The 15,629-nt window shown below is 40.6% G+C and overlaps 1 protein-coding gene across 3 annotated transcripts in view; it reads right to left on the reverse strand.

The window, feature by feature from the left end:
• LOC134577579 (brain-specific angiogenesis inhibitor 1-associated protein 2-like) overlaps positions 1–15,629 on the reverse strand; it is a 199,711-nt gene that overhangs the window by 152,593 nt on the left and 31,489 nt on the right. For 2 of the 3 annotated variants that reach the window (XM_063436396.1, XM_063436397.1), the window contains exon 2: positions 5,132–5,340. In XM_063436396.1, the coding sequence (XP_063292466.1) occupies positions 5,132–5,179 (48 nt within the window). In that variant the 5' untranslated portion in view covers positions 5,180–5,340. Of the gene's footprint in view, positions 1–5,131; positions 5,341–15,629 lie in introns of those variants that run through there. The other variant, XM_063436398.1, reaches the window with a different exon arrangement.

Raw genomic sequence — 15,629 nt, forward strand, 5'->3', positions numbered from 1 at the left:
AGGGAACTTGAAGTCTTCCAGTCCGGTCCGGTAATAGAGGGCTTTCACAACGATGTTGCAGCCGGTTCGTGAGTACGGAACGTAGTTCATTAATCCAGCCCCGATCAGCTGGTGCGGTCAGATTAAATAGGGAGACCGTGTCATAAAGAGGTGTGGCTAAGCTCCGTGGAACCAGGAAGTAAGAGGATATTATAATTAAGGCATGACAACAGCGCTGTATCAGTTACGGACGAACACATACCAGGATTGGACAACGAATGGGCGGATTGGAATTCGCTTTACTTGAAAGAGGCATCTGCTACCTTCGACCTTTCGACTGATAAATCGGTTATGGGGTCCGTTGCAACTGGATTTGTTTGCGTCCAGACTGAACTCCCAACTGCTCCGATACTTCAGTTGAAGGCCGGACCCAGCGGCCACGGCGGTGGATGCGTTCCTGCAAACGTGGCCTAGGGGGCGTCACTTTGCGTTTCCACCATTCAACCTGATCTCTCGGACACTGGCGTACTCGTCCGGACAGGATTGCACGTTGGTGGTAGTAGTTCCCCTCTGGCAAACTCAGCCGTGGTTTCCCCGAATCCTGGAGATGGCGATGGATTTCCCACGGATGATCGAAATGCGACCGGATGTGCTTCTGGATCCGGATGGAAACTCGCACAAATTGGTGGATCAGAACCTACTCCAGCTCACGGCTTGGTTGATCTCAGGGGACCCTGGTGTGTCGCGGACGTTCCGCAAGCTACTTACACGACTCTTGGAAAATGCCTGGGCGCCAGGTACCAGAACAGCTTACAAATATGCATGGCGCGTGTGGTCTGGCTGGTGCGTGGGAAGACTGTTGGATCCACTTTCTGCCCCTCTGAAAGAGGTGCTCAGTTTCCTGACCACACTTTTTGAATCTGGTTTGGCCTACCGCACTATTAATGTCTATAGATCGGTCATCTCAGCCGGACATCTAGGAATTGACGGAGCTCCGATTGGACAACATCCCTTTGTGTGTCGATTGTTGAAGGGTATCCGTTTCTCTAGACCTCCGAGATTCAAATATTCATGATTTTGCGATGTTAACGTTGTTCTTGGCTTCTTGGAGTCGTGGCCCCTTAATGAGGAGTTAACGCTGAAACAATTGTCATGGAAATTGGTTATGTTCCTTTGTCTCCTTTCATGCAAAAGGGTTTCGGATGTCAGAGCTTTGGACTGGAACGCAATCTCATTCACCCCCGAGGGTGTGTCGTTTAACATCTCAAGGAGGACTAAGACGGCTTCTAAGTCGGTAGCCTACCCTAGGTGTTCAGTCAGGCCTGCTCTGTGCCCTGTGGCTTGTCTCCGAGTTTACTTGGATTGCACTCGCCAGTTGAGGTCATCGGATCTGTCTCAACTGTTTATTTTAGGACTCCTTTTCTCCCGGTCTCCTCGACTACGTTGGCTCGTTGGGTTAAGAATCTCCTTTCCGCTGCAGGGATTGATACTTCAATTTCTTCGGCTCATTCAGTTAGAGGTGCCATGGCATCGAAGGCTTCTACGATGGGATGTCGTTTGGATGATATCTTGAAGGCGGCGGATTGGTCTAATGAATCTACGTTCCGCGATATTTATTTCCGCCCGATTGACCATGTTTCCTTGTTAATTGTGGCTCAGCTTTAAACTAGCATAATAGGAGCCTCCGTGTCATTAATAAAATTCCCAGATTTTACTAATAACATGACGTAAAGTCATGATTTTATTAATGACACGGAGGCAAGTATTATTCCCGCCCATCCACCCGTGGGGTATGGGTCAGATTTACGTTATTGGTTCAATCGGGGGGTCTCCTTCTCTCACGGTAAGTATCCATAATTACTGGTTATTATGTTTGCGGTATGGTCTTTGTAATTGTTATATAGGTAATATACCGATAATAGTATATATGGTTATACGTGACGTATGTTATGATATATTACATTCAGATCCTAAGTTTGGATTTTACCACCTATTTCTCTGTTTTTACAACTTGATTTCATTGTGATGACGTCTACCATGTTGGCGATTGTTAATTCCTGAAGTGGATAAATTTCGGTTGTTGGGTCTTCGGTTCAGAAGGCAAAGAAGAGGAAGTGGAAGTACATAGCAAGACATGTATGGACTGTTCCTATAAGCTGATTGGCTGCCCTGTTACTAGGCAGATCTGGTTGTATCTGTTATATACTTTTACATTTTTCTCTTTAAGTAATATTTTCTCTTTGCTGCTGAGGAATAAACTAAGAAAGAAATAGCATAATACTCGCCTCTGTGTCGTTAATAAAATCATGACTTTACGTCATGTTATTAGTAAAATCTGGGAATTTCTTTCTATCTCTGCAGTTCAGGTCTCCAAATTGCAAGACTTTATGTTACAGAAGTAGAGGAAACTAGTGAGTAATGATAGTAACATTAACTAAATTCTCTAAAGACTCTAAAAGAAGATAAAATCTCTGACTTGACTTCCTTACATTGATTGTATACAAATTTCAAACACTGAAATGAAAATATACCCTCTTCTACCCTCTTCTATTTTTTCTAGATGATGGCAGATAAAGGTATCATGTCTGTAATGAACAGTGCAAAGGGGGAATGCACTAATTTAATGAAAGCACTAAGAGACAAGAGATAGCTAACACTAGTCTCAGGAAAGGCAATAGTAAAACTTAGTAAGCATATGGTCTGTGCTAAATATTCCTGTAGCTTGGCAAAAAAAAAAAACAACCTTTATTGTTCCCAACAGCCTTGCCAGCAAACAAAGACCCCTGGACTGTGATTTATGCTTATCTGTTTAGCTGAACCAGTCAGAGAGGGGGCTGTACATAAATAATACACAAAGCAACAAAGTAACTCTTTATACAACGGCCACATTACTTTAACCCCTTAAGGACACATGACGGAACTATTCCTTCATGATTCCCTTTTATTCCAGAAGTTGTGTCCTTAAGGGGTTAAAGAGCACGCATTCGTTTTCACTATCTCTGTCCATAGCATGATCGCTTATCTGAGATTTGGGTGATGTAGAAATTACTTGTCTCCACGATTAAACATACACTGTGTTGTTATTATTATTGTCATTATTATTATTATTTTTTTTTCTTTAAAGCCAACGTATTTCACAGAGCGATACACTTTTACAAAGGGGATAAAAGGATAAAGAACAAATAGACAAGCTACTGCAAATGATAACGAGGACAAGAGGTTAATGAACGGGCCTGTCTGTTTATATTGTACAGCGCTGAAAAATATGTTAGCGCTTTATAAATGCCAGTAATAAATAAAAATAAATAAATAATATGATAAATTCTGAAAGTAAATTCTGTTTTGAGTTTATTTCCCATTGTACTGCGCCGCGGAATTTGTTGGCGCTTTAGAAATATTATTAATAATAATAATAATAATTTGGGCCTTAAATTTGATAATAACTTTGAAATCCCAGGAATTCTTACTTTATTGAATAACCCTGTTCATTTTTTTTATTTTTTTATTCTAACTTCACTAAACAGGCTAAGATAAGTCAACGATAAACAAATCATTTATTTTTGGATGATTTTAACACGTTTAGATTTATAAGGCCTGATCACTCATCTGTTGCTCTTTACACTAAACTGATTCACTCAGAGAGTTTGGTGCCATGTTACATAAAATAAAGCCACTTTTAGTGCTCACAAATAGGCAATTCTTCCATACATGTATCTGACTATTCAAGAAGATATCATATCAAAAGGCGCAGTGTATTAGCAGCATATAGCTGGTGGGAAATGTACTTATAGAGAAAGCAATGTTAATCTCAATGCTGCACTTGTATTCTTGCTTATAATTATGTGAGAAACCTAAAAAAAAATTTCGGCAAATGACTTTTCCCTGCAGCATACATAAAAAATGGACATTGGAGATAATTTTAAACAGATCCATTCACATCTGTTTATTTTTTTATTTTTTTTTATGAAAACAGCTGTTTTTGGCTGTTCTTACAATTAAACTGAAAATCCACCCAGGAAATATTAGCCAAGATGAGGCCCTGTAAGATCTGGAAATAAAACTTTGAGACGTATTTTAGACAACAAATTTGGGGATTATTCTCTTAATTGGAATTTATGGAAAACAGGCAAGGGGATTTAATATTTTAGGAGACACGAGTTAACTTGGAAAACAGCAGCGATGGATAATTTGTTGCCATTGCCAACATGGCTAATTTGGCCTAATAATTGCAGTTCCCTAGACAATTATCCATATATCCATGTTTAGCCAATACACACTATTTTAATATTATTAAATCTGAGTCCGTTCTCTTAGAGGTAGTATAAATTGGTTTATTAGAAGTCTGGGCAATCAATTCTCAAACTTAAAATGAAATCCAAAGTCAGATTTAAAAAAAAAATCATTAGTCTTCATAAAGGTTGACGTGCATTATTGAAATGTCAAGAATCAGCAGGATAAGCATTTAACCCTTTGATTTAAGAAAAGATAGTTACATGTTCTAAAATAAAGCGCAGGACCTTCTGTCAAACAGATTGTTAACTGGACCACACAATGTTCCCATTAATAAAACATGAAGCATCTTGTCCAGTCAAGCCATCCTCTTAGTTTCCCCTTTATAAAAAAAAAAAGCAACTTCACCGTTAGCCTACATGGACATAGCACAAAGGGGCCCTCCCAATAATCCCGTTTACATGACTGCATTTTTATTCAGCCCTGTGATTCATGTGACATTTTCTGCCTTTGTATCTAAACACGTTTGGTTTTTAATTATATTTACAAGAGAAAAGCCAATCATTTATCTCTTTCAATAATTTTTGCACACGTAAAAAAATACACTACAATTCAGTACATTTCACATTTTGCACACTTGTAACAAACAAAACAAAAGCCATAAAACAGTTGCAATGTACAAGAATAACAAACACTGCATCCAAATTCAGGATTTAAAAGTAAATGTAACACTATACATCATATAAACTGTATAGATGTCAATAATTAACATACAATTTTAAGAACAATACAGACAGACAAAGAAGACAAGATTACAATCATCTATAAAATGATGGTTAAGCAGAGAGAAGATAGATCTGTCATTCTATGCATGCATTAAGATAAGTGACATTTTTTAAGAAATTAAAAATAAATGACTTACTCTGTATACATTCTCTGTCAGTCTGTTGACTTCATCTGACCTGGACATGTTGGTAGATTTGGAGTTGTTCACATGGAACCTTGATGAAAGGCAAAAAGAATCCAGTTTTTGGGTAGAGGGTCCCAGGAGATGAGACAGAAGGTGTCTCTCTGTTGCTGACCACTGCCCAGGCTAGCTGGTGGGAGGTTGGCTGTGGGCTGGAGGGGGGTCTGGAAAGAGGAAGCAGGATGGGAGGAAAAATTACAAGCTCAGACAAAAGTTCTGCAGTTTAGAATGAAAACTTCTAGCCAATAAGATCTGGGCTTTGCTGTCATCCAGCTAAAGTGTTCTGCATAAAGGGAGGGTTCATTTTTGGATTTGACAGAAAGGGGAGGGTTTCTCCTTTTAAGACATCTGTGAAGCACTGAACAGGGAATCTTAACCTAACTTAACCTAAAATACTTTGTTTCTTCACCCACACTCTTTGATCTTGTCCTGACACACAAGCATTCCCTGTTAGTGAATAGGAGACACAGCACTGTAAACAATTCAATCCAGTAAGGAGTTTCCTTACCAGCAGAATTCACAGGAGAATAATGAATAACGAAGCTGTGTTTTTTTGTACATGTTAAGTTTCCTAAATAACCTCTGCAGGAAGAGAACAAAATGTATTTGTCTCCCTTTTCCCCGTGGTTTAGATAAATACATGTTTGTTTAGTTTGTTTATTTAGAAAAAAATATATAATGTTGGAAAATTTTCATAATAAGATATATATTTTTGCTCAATAAAGTTATTTTTATTGATTGCGATTTAGGAAATGAGATTCATATTTATAACTCAGAATGTAAACTTGTTTGAGCAGGGACTTCATCCCCTTCTGTTCCTGTACATCCAATTTGTCTTGCTGTAACTACTTGTTTTTGTACACCTATTATACAGCGCTGCAGAATTATTATTATTTTTACTTACAGTAGTGAAGTAACATTTGATGGGGTCTAATTGCTTGTCAGACAAATAAATACAAACACACACTATTGCATATTTCTAATAAGATGCAAAGTCTAAAAATGAACAGGCCAGGACAGAGGGATTGTGTGGGTGTCTGTTCGCATTGGCTACTTGGCTAGCCGCTTACAGTATAAAGGGTTACTCCAATCACTAGGGATCGGACAATATATTTCTTCAGAGCTGATGCTGATATAGATTATCGGTCACCTTTCAGGATGATTATCGATAACTGGTGGCGATATTCTGTATATTTAAAGTTTTGAATACGCAATAACATTTTTACACAAATCTGACTAACTGAACATGTTGACAACCATCACACTCATATCACTCTCAGACAGCCAGTGCATGCTGGAATCATTTCTAGTTTAACCCTTCAACTAAAAACATTGCTGTTCTGCAGAAACAGCCATGTTTATATTGCGTGGTTAAAATTCCTCTGGTGGCTGTCTCACTGACAGCACCTAGAGGCTCTTCCTCCTCCAATAGCTGAATTAAACTTGGCTATTCAATCAGATGGCCTCATAGAGACAATTTGATTGGTGCAGATCACCATTTTGCCATGCATGCGCACTCCCGGTGTTCTCTATTGGGAAACAGTGGATTGGCTGAGATCATCTACATTAATGATCTTGGTCAAAGAGGCAAAGCAGCAGGGCAGAGACTGGGTTGATGAGGTCTGAAAGTTAAGTAGAACTCTATAGCAGTGGTTCCTAAACTTTTTAGGTTCAAGGCGCCCTTAATATTCCAATATTTTTCCAAGGCGTCCCAAGTAAAAAAAATTCTAGGTTGTTTATATGTACAGCGCTGCGGAATATACGGCGCAGATCCAGAATCTTGGGAGGGGCACTGGTAGATTATTTAAAGAAACAATCAAGGCACAATAACCACTGCATCACATTGTGTTTGTGAAAGATGTAGTGTGTGTGTGTGTGTGTGTCCGAGGGGTGCAGTATGTGTGAAGGATGTGGTGTGTGTGTGTGTGAGGGGTGCAGCGTGTGTGTGGGGGGGCAGGTTTTGTGATGGGGCAGTGTGTGTAATTGGTACAGTGTGTGAGGGGTAAAGTGTGTTAGAGGGGTACAGTCTGTGTGTATAGAAAGGTAGAGTGTGTGTATGGGGGGTAATGCATGTGTATGAGGGGGTATTGTGTGTGTATGGGGGCAGTGTGTGTGTGTGTATATGGGGGTAGTGTGTGTGTATGGGGAGCAGCATGTGTATGGGGGTAGTTTGTGCGTATGCGGGGTAATTGTGTGTATGGGGGGTAATTCCGTGTATGGAGGGGCAATTGTGTGTATGGGGGGCAGTGTGTGTGTATGGGGGACATGTGTGTAGAGGGGGCAGTGTGTTTATGGGGGGCAGTGTATGTGTATTGAGGGACGTGTGTTGAGGGGGCAGTGTGTGTGTATAGGGGAGCAGTGTGTGTGTATGGGGGGAGTTAATTTGGAGCGTTGTCGGGGTAACCATGGCAACGCTCCGAGTTCGCGAGAAGAGAGCCCAAGGAAGCTGCAGGTTAGAGCTCCCTCGGGTCCTCTCTCTTTCCTTCCCCTGCCGGCTGCTAGCATTACACTGCTAGCGGGCTGGAGAGGGAGATCTCTCATCTCCACTCCAGTCCTGCAGAACTGACAGGAGAGAGTGAGGCACAGATGGTTGCCACTGCTATGATCATATGATTATAGCAATGGGGAAATGTTTTGCGGCGCCCCTGTGTGCCAGTGGCAGCGCCCCAGGGCATCGCGACACACAGTTTGGAAACTGCTGCACTATTGTGTTAGGACTACATGATTGCATTCCTAACGCTGTAGTGTATTGCCATAAGCTTGTGTTTTGGATTATTGACTAATTCAAAAGCAAGTATTCTCAGAAGATTCATGATTTAGCAGACTGATATTGGGTCTCCTGCAGCATTTCCCTGTGCTTCATTCTATTCAATTTTCCTTAATTTCTACAAAGATGTCTAATCCTGATGATGATGAGTAGCATCTCTACAACACAATGGTACCACCAGCCTACCTTGCTGTAGTGGGTGTGCATCTTGAGACCTGGGCAGCACCAAAAATAAGGCTCTTAGCTTTGACCAAACGTTCAAGTCTCTTCAATATACGTTATGATAATTAAATATTTTATAAATGCAACAGCACTTGGAACACTTAGGGGTTTAATCAATAAATAATGATTTTTAGTTAACTGATTAAGTCTAAAAAAGCCAAGTAGTGAGCATAGCAGTCAGAGTTGGAGAATATTTCCAAATCAGCACTTCCTTTTCTTAAATTTGGACTTCTGATTGCAATACTCTAGCTTGTTTATGTTGTTATATGCATTAAAAGTACGGGGAGTGTTTTGTTAAAAAATTAAAATAAAAAAACATTCTGCAGATAATTTTCTGAAACTATTTTGACTAATTTCCTGTGTGTTAAAGGGAACTTGTTATGACAAGTTCGTTTTAAAAGGAGACTGGCACTCCACTGAAAATTATATTGCTGAATAAAACATTTTCTTTTAAATTTATTAAACGATTTAGGAAATTTTTTTTTTTCCCTCTTCTGTGTTTTGTTTTCAATGCTAACTGTCTTGTGCAAAGGACAAAGCGTGATCACAATGATTGCCAGGGAGCTAAGATGGAGGCTCCCAGTTGAAGGGTAAAGAGTTGTGGATTTTATTTTCTCACCTTACAAATATATATTTGTTACATATAGGGAAAAGTAAACATATATATTCACAATAGTCCGTATGGCTCAGAACGAAATGAGACAAAACCATCTAGCTGCTTAAGAATTCCATTTGGTGTAATTTGGTTCTGGGCAATTGCCTGCCTCTTGAGCTTTGCTCAACTGAGCTAAACAAACCAGGAAGTAACCAGTAAGGGGTGCAGTGTGTGTGCACGCGCATGCACAGACTGCGTGCGTGCCTGCGTGCATGTGTGTGTTGCTATGTGGTTAAAATAAAACAAATATATATGTGTTTATTTTTGTATTATTATTAAAAATATATATAGTTTATGTCCCCCTCCTCTCTTACCTTTGCCTGGGAGGGGGGACCTTGCTGCCAGCCCTAGTAGTCTAGTGGAAAATCACTTGTGGTCTGGTGGGGAGTGAACTCTATCCTGCAGCTCATGGGGTAGAGTTCACTCTCATGAGATTGGATTGTTGCTATGGTAACCACATCAACGCTCCGACTTTGGCCGTGGTGCAAGATAGATCTCCCCCTGGTTCCTTCTCTCTTCCCTGCTGGCAGCCGCAGCTCAGTGCCTGTGTGCCGGTGAGGAGATAGTTTACCTCCCCACCGGCCCATGAAGCCACACAGCAGGACCGGCACTTGCATAGCACTGGCCCTGCATGGGCTGGCAGGGGAGGCACACTGATCTCCCCTGTCGGCCTTGACCTGTGGCCATCACAGCCCACTGGGCATTTGCCCAGTATGTCTGATGGCCAGTCCTGGCCTGCTCCATAGTGATACTGACATGCAGACTTTTTTGCCAGAGAATTGGCATTAGAATGGACTGACACCATGCGCTGTAGTAGCTGTGACGGAGAGCAAGACACCTACCTGTATTTGGGTTCTTCTGCTTTCCCCTGCCACTCAGTTGTCGGCATACGGTATGATGCCAGTCACACCACCCTCTTTGCTGACAACTAATTGACAGGTGAGGGGAGTGATCATATTTTAAATGGGCTTTTCATAAAATCTATACCTTTCGTTGCAAGACTGCAAGAATAATAAAGAAATGGAAGTTTCTATAGATTAATTTCTTTAATTTGTTTTGAAGTTTTAAAATAATTATGCACTAGCTTTATTATATTTACAATTCTCAGTACATGGTTTTTGTTGCCTTTTGTTTTTCATTTTCTTATTTATCAAAAATAACCTTTTACCACATTGTAACTAGTTTTTCTCACACTTTCTGGAAAACATTCAGATGGTAATTTTTGAAAAATAGCTTCTTTCTTTAGAATCTCATATGTAGCTCTTTTAAAGTAATTGTTTATTATGTGACTTCTCTCTGAAGTATCCTTCCTGTGTGACCATGTGTACTGTGTGACTTTTTTGGGTTTTCCTTTTTTGCCAGTGACTGTGTAATGTTTCCCAGCTTAGTCAACAGTCCTTGCTAAAAGAGTTATAAAAAAGATATTGGATATTGTTTTCATTTGTTATTTTACCACATGACAGGAGGCTTCATATTTTAACTTTCTCTTTGCTTGAACTCCACAGAGGCACAGTTAGACAATACAACATTTAACTAATCTGAAATAAGGAAAAGTTCATATAAGCTCCATCCCCTTCCAAGCATTTTCTCTTTCTTGCTCCTCACCAGCACAGGTCAGAATACCACAGCTTCGTACATCAATTGTGGGTTGCTCTGGTTTTATGTTGGCTTTGATTATTGTTCTGACTTCTGAGGGAGTTTTTTTATTGTTATTTACCCATTGTTTTACATACGTACTTCTTCACACACAGGCAGTGGTGTATTTAGGATTTGTGCTGCACTAGGCAGGGCGGTGCTCGAGCACCCCCCCAATTTACATTTTCCCCACCCCTACCTGTCAAGGCCACACTTTGACTGACAGACGCTCACTCACTTACAGACGCATACTCAGTCACTGACAGACGCACACACTCACTGATAAATGCATACACTCATTGACAGACACACACTATCATATACACTGACAAACAATGACATACACACACTCACTGATTTGACACACTGATAGACAGACATACACTATTACTCAGACACACACTGACAGACTCACACACACTGACAACTCACACTCACTGACAGATTCACTGACAGACGCACACTCTCACTGACAGATGCACATACTCACCGACAGACGCACGCACTCACCGACAGACGCACGCACTCACTGACAGACGCACGCACTCACTGACCGACACATACACACTGACAGACCGACACACACACACACACATTCACTGACCGACACACACATTCACTGACAGACACACACTCACTGACAGACACACACACTCACATTCACTGACACACACACACACACACTCACTCACTCAAATTCACTGACACACACACTCACATTCACTGACACACACACTCACATTTCCCCCACTCACAATTATTATTATTATTTTTTTTTAAATTTAAATCCACCCAGCATCCCTACTTTTTGGATAGCTGGGTGGATTTTTCACCTGGGGTCCAGTGGGGTGCTGGACGGACGTGCAGGCGGGTGGGCGGCGAGGGAGCACTTTCCCTTGAGCTCTCTGCTCAGCTACCTCGCACGCTGCAGAGTGAGGCCGGGAGACGGAATATGACGTCATATTCCGGCTCTCGGCATTACTGCGGGTCGCGCAAGGGAGCTGAGCAGAGAACTCAGGGGAAAGTGCTCCCTTGCCGCCCGGGAAACAACTGGCCGCCTGTCCCAGGGGAGCCCAAAGGTGTTATGCAGGTAGGTATAGAGCAGATAGGTTGGTATAAATCAGGTAGGCAAGATAAAGCTGGATTGTCGAGTAGTTCAGGCTGGTATGGAGCTGGTTGGTATAAAAAGGAAGATAATAAAGAAGGTAAGTCCATCAGTATTATTGTAGGAGCCAGGATCTGAACTTCAATGTAAAGGTCCTGTCTTGAGCAGAGTGTAGCCTTTTGTAGAAATGTCATTAGTTCGGGCAGATGCGGGTGATGAAGAAGAGTTCAGAGTTAGTGGTTAGGGAGGTCGCTAGTGGTGGAGAGCAGGTATTGTAGTAAAATAAAGAAGAAATGAAACAAACTTAACTGTCAGGATAGGATCCTCATAGGACTAGTTAAATTACCTAAACCTCATTGGAAAGGATCCAGACCTTCATCTTGCAAACAGAAAAGAAGGGCACCGGGGAAGCAATGCAAGAGAATTGAGGATCTGGAGATCAGCATAGACAGGCTTATTTCTCTGAGGACGATGACAACTCTTCCTCCCCCCTGAACCTTTATCGTTATTGGATGAGTGGCAGGCTGGCTGCTCTGTCTTAGATGATGTGAACTAATGGCAGATGGGTTCCTCTGAGGATTCTACTTACGTGTGGAAATCAGTGGTGGAAGATGTCCAACCCCCGCAGGGTGTGCAGAACACCTCCCCATTGGAGAAGGAAAACTCTTCCTAGCACAAGAGGGGATCCGTTGTTTGACCCAAGGACCATTTGACATCCAAGATCCTCAGAGTGCTTGCTAGTTTATTTGGCACAGTTTATGCTTTTCTAGATGCGCAAATCCCTTGAGCAGGAGGTCCGTAATCTTAATTGAGCAGAGTGCCCCAGGCTTAGTGTTCAGGAGAAGATCATACTAACACCCAAATTCGACTCTATATTGTCCACTTTCTTGTCTCAGACTAGCAGGGATCCACAGAATGACAACAAACAGGTGGATGTTGGATATTCTTGGACCTCTGTTTCTGTTTTGCATTTCTGCAAGAAAGACCACTACAATGTGCCTATGCCTACTGTCGGTTCATCACGATCTTGATAGTGTTGCTCCAGGTCTGATTTCAAGAGGTCTCCCTACTATTGATCAACCTGCTTTGGCAGAGTCAGGCATGGCTCCTGGACCTCCTGGAGTCGTCTTATCAGGATGCTCTTTTACTTTCATCCTTCTTGCATCTCCTCTTATACTACAAGAACACCTCTAGTTAGTGATTTGAACTCTTTCTGGGGAACGTGGAATGTTGACAGCCTATCGCATGCTAAGGACCTCTATGGGACTCATGGGCTCCTGGTACAAGAAGAAGTTACATTTTGGGAAGGGCTTTTTGGTGTAGTTGCTATATGGAAAGTAATTCCATTCCCTTTACAGCTCCTGTTCCTGCAACCTTGTATTTTCTGTCCAATTTGTTCACATAAGGTAGATCCTATCACTCTATTAAAGTGGTGCCATCAGCTATCTCGGCAGCTCATGCTCAAGGGTCCCCAGAATCTATTGGTTTGCCGTCTCTAAATGGGGTGTCAGATTGGTTCACCCTCCGACACCTAAGTATTCTTATTTATGGGATGTGGACCTGGTCCTTTGTTTCCTATATGCTTGGCCAGGTGATGCAGACCTATCTCTCAGTCAACTGTTGGCTAAGTTTACTATTCTGTTGTGTCTGGTTTCTTTCAGACATGTGTCAGATGTTAGGGCGTATGATGTTGACTATTTTTCCTTTTCTTCTGAAGGGGTAACTTTTGTTGTTTCTCGACTCTTTATCCCTATTTTTGTGATGTTCTGAAACTTTGCATGGTTTATGCGGTGTCGCTATGCGCCTCTAATTCTAATCAACTACTTATTTTATACATTTGCCCATACAGACGAATCTCTACTACTATCATGGTGGGTTCATTGGCTGTTATCTTTGTTGGGGATTTATCCATCCTTCAGTGCCCATTTTGTTAGCGGTGTGACGGCAACACAAACTTTTGTAGCAAGAACTTCTCTCTGTGATATTATGGTCTCGAGAAGACACTTTTAGATGGTTTTATTTTTGTCCTACTTTCGTCCTTCTAGCACCATAACCACTAAAGTGTCCTTCCCCTATAAGGAAGCTTTGGATTGGCTAGGATCATCAAAATTGGTAAGCATGCCAGCAGGATGGAGACTGGCGATGTGAGGGCTAAAAGGTAAATAAAAATGCAAAAAAATTGAATTCCTAACACTATAGTATTTAGTGTTCATTTTAAGTGGCTTAAGCAGATCACCCAAGATTTTATGGACTAAACAGTGAATTGTAGTAAATTTAAAACCAAATTGCATAAGGTAAAAATATCTACTTTGGAAAACCTTTTCAGTTCATCTGTTTTCCAAATTGGCTAATTTAGCCTAAATTTTGCAATTTGGTTGCTATTTGACAAAATCTCTGTTTAGGGAATACATTCTAATATTAAAGTATACACTGTGCTGTGAGTCAAGGGAAGTAGAAAGTGACAAAGGGATAGACTGTCTCTTGTTTAGCATAAACATCTTCAAATAACTGTGTGAGTGCTGTACGTTCATGGGTTATCATTAACCCTTCTGCTACCAGCCAAGTGAAGCATGGAAAACATAAACAGAGTTTTCGCTGAAGTGTCACTTTTAGCAAATTAAAATTTTAATGGTAAAACTGAGACTAAAAATACATGTAGTGACTATCGATGATTGGGAGATCTTTCGCCAGATCAGCTGTTGCCTACATTTTACTATTCATTGCAATTCGGAGTTATTGAGTAATTTACCTAGGCTTTTATTTCCTCTGTAATTACAGTGAGAGATTTTCATTTAGCAGAGGGGTGTATCACTAACTTTCCTCTACCAACTGCAATGTGTATCTTTCATCCATCCAACGAAACCAAAGGTCTGTGCTGATTAATAGTGCTAAGTGTAAAATTGCATGTGCAGTTTATATTTATGAAACATCCAATTGTATTGATTTAAAAATTAAATTGTAAAATTTAGGCAAAAAGTGCAGATTTTGGAATCAGCTATATTTATAGGTGATTTTAACCTACATTTTGAGAGTTTGGTTTTCTATTCCCTACAAAGAGAAATGTACCTGTTCATGCCTTCAAACATGTTCACAGTTTAATTTATGTATAATTCATGCCTTATTGATAACCATTTATGTGACTGAAAATATGATTCAGAACAGACCAAAAAAAATCTTATTTACACTGTTTTAAACATATATATTGTAGTTTAACCCCTAAAGGCCAGGGTTTTCAATCTGGCTGCCTGCAAACTCTTAGAGAGCTATTCACTAAAGTGAAAATTCAACATTTATTCCACATGAAAGTCCAGAGTAGCTGAACTGGAAACATAGCTGACTTAGAGAATTTTTCCAGTTTGGCTGTAAACGTACACTATACTCATCATAACAACATTAGCTTAATGAAGGGTTTTGGGTGTATAGATCAGACCCCTGTAGTCTCACTGCTCAATTCTTACAACCTGCATGATCAAAAAAATGGTTTCATTTTTAATTAGATGTTAATTTGCAAGACATTTTTGTCTCCTGTTCTGTAAATTGAACTTTAACTACAAGCAGTAGTTTGTAAATTCTACATTAAACATACTGTGCAATAAAGGATCCTAAACTATCTAGGCTTCTTTTCAGGAAGTGTTTAGGAAGGCTGTGCAAGTCACATACAGGGATGTGTTACTAGGGCTGCATAAACAAAGTGAAAAAGCTCCTAAATTTCAGAGAATTGAGCAGTGAGACTGTAGTGGCACAATCGATACACCTACACTGCTTCATTAAGCAAAAGTTGTTTTGGTGCCTATAGTGTCCCTTTAAATTTGAAATTCACTTTGAATTCACATGTAATTCTTGCCTAAATAAATAACCCTGACATTTAATAACATTGTATACTTTTATATATATGTTTAGCCCAAGGCTATTTTCATTGCCGCACATTTACTCTTGGCCCCCATTGGTGGTGTTCACTGTATTAGATCAGTAGCAAATGTATAGGACAGGTACCTGTCATTGCTTCTTCCTGCATGCAGAATTTTAGTGTTTTAAGAGCTTGTCAGTGGATAACATGAGGTTTTGCTGT

The sequence above is a fragment of the Pelobates fuscus genome, chromosome 11, assembly GCF_036172605.1.
Source record: "Pelobates fuscus isolate aPelFus1 chromosome 11, aPelFus1.pri, whole genome shotgun sequence".
Classification (NCBI taxonomy): Eukaryota; Metazoa; Chordata; class Amphibia; order Anura; family Pelobatidae; genus Pelobates; species Pelobates fuscus.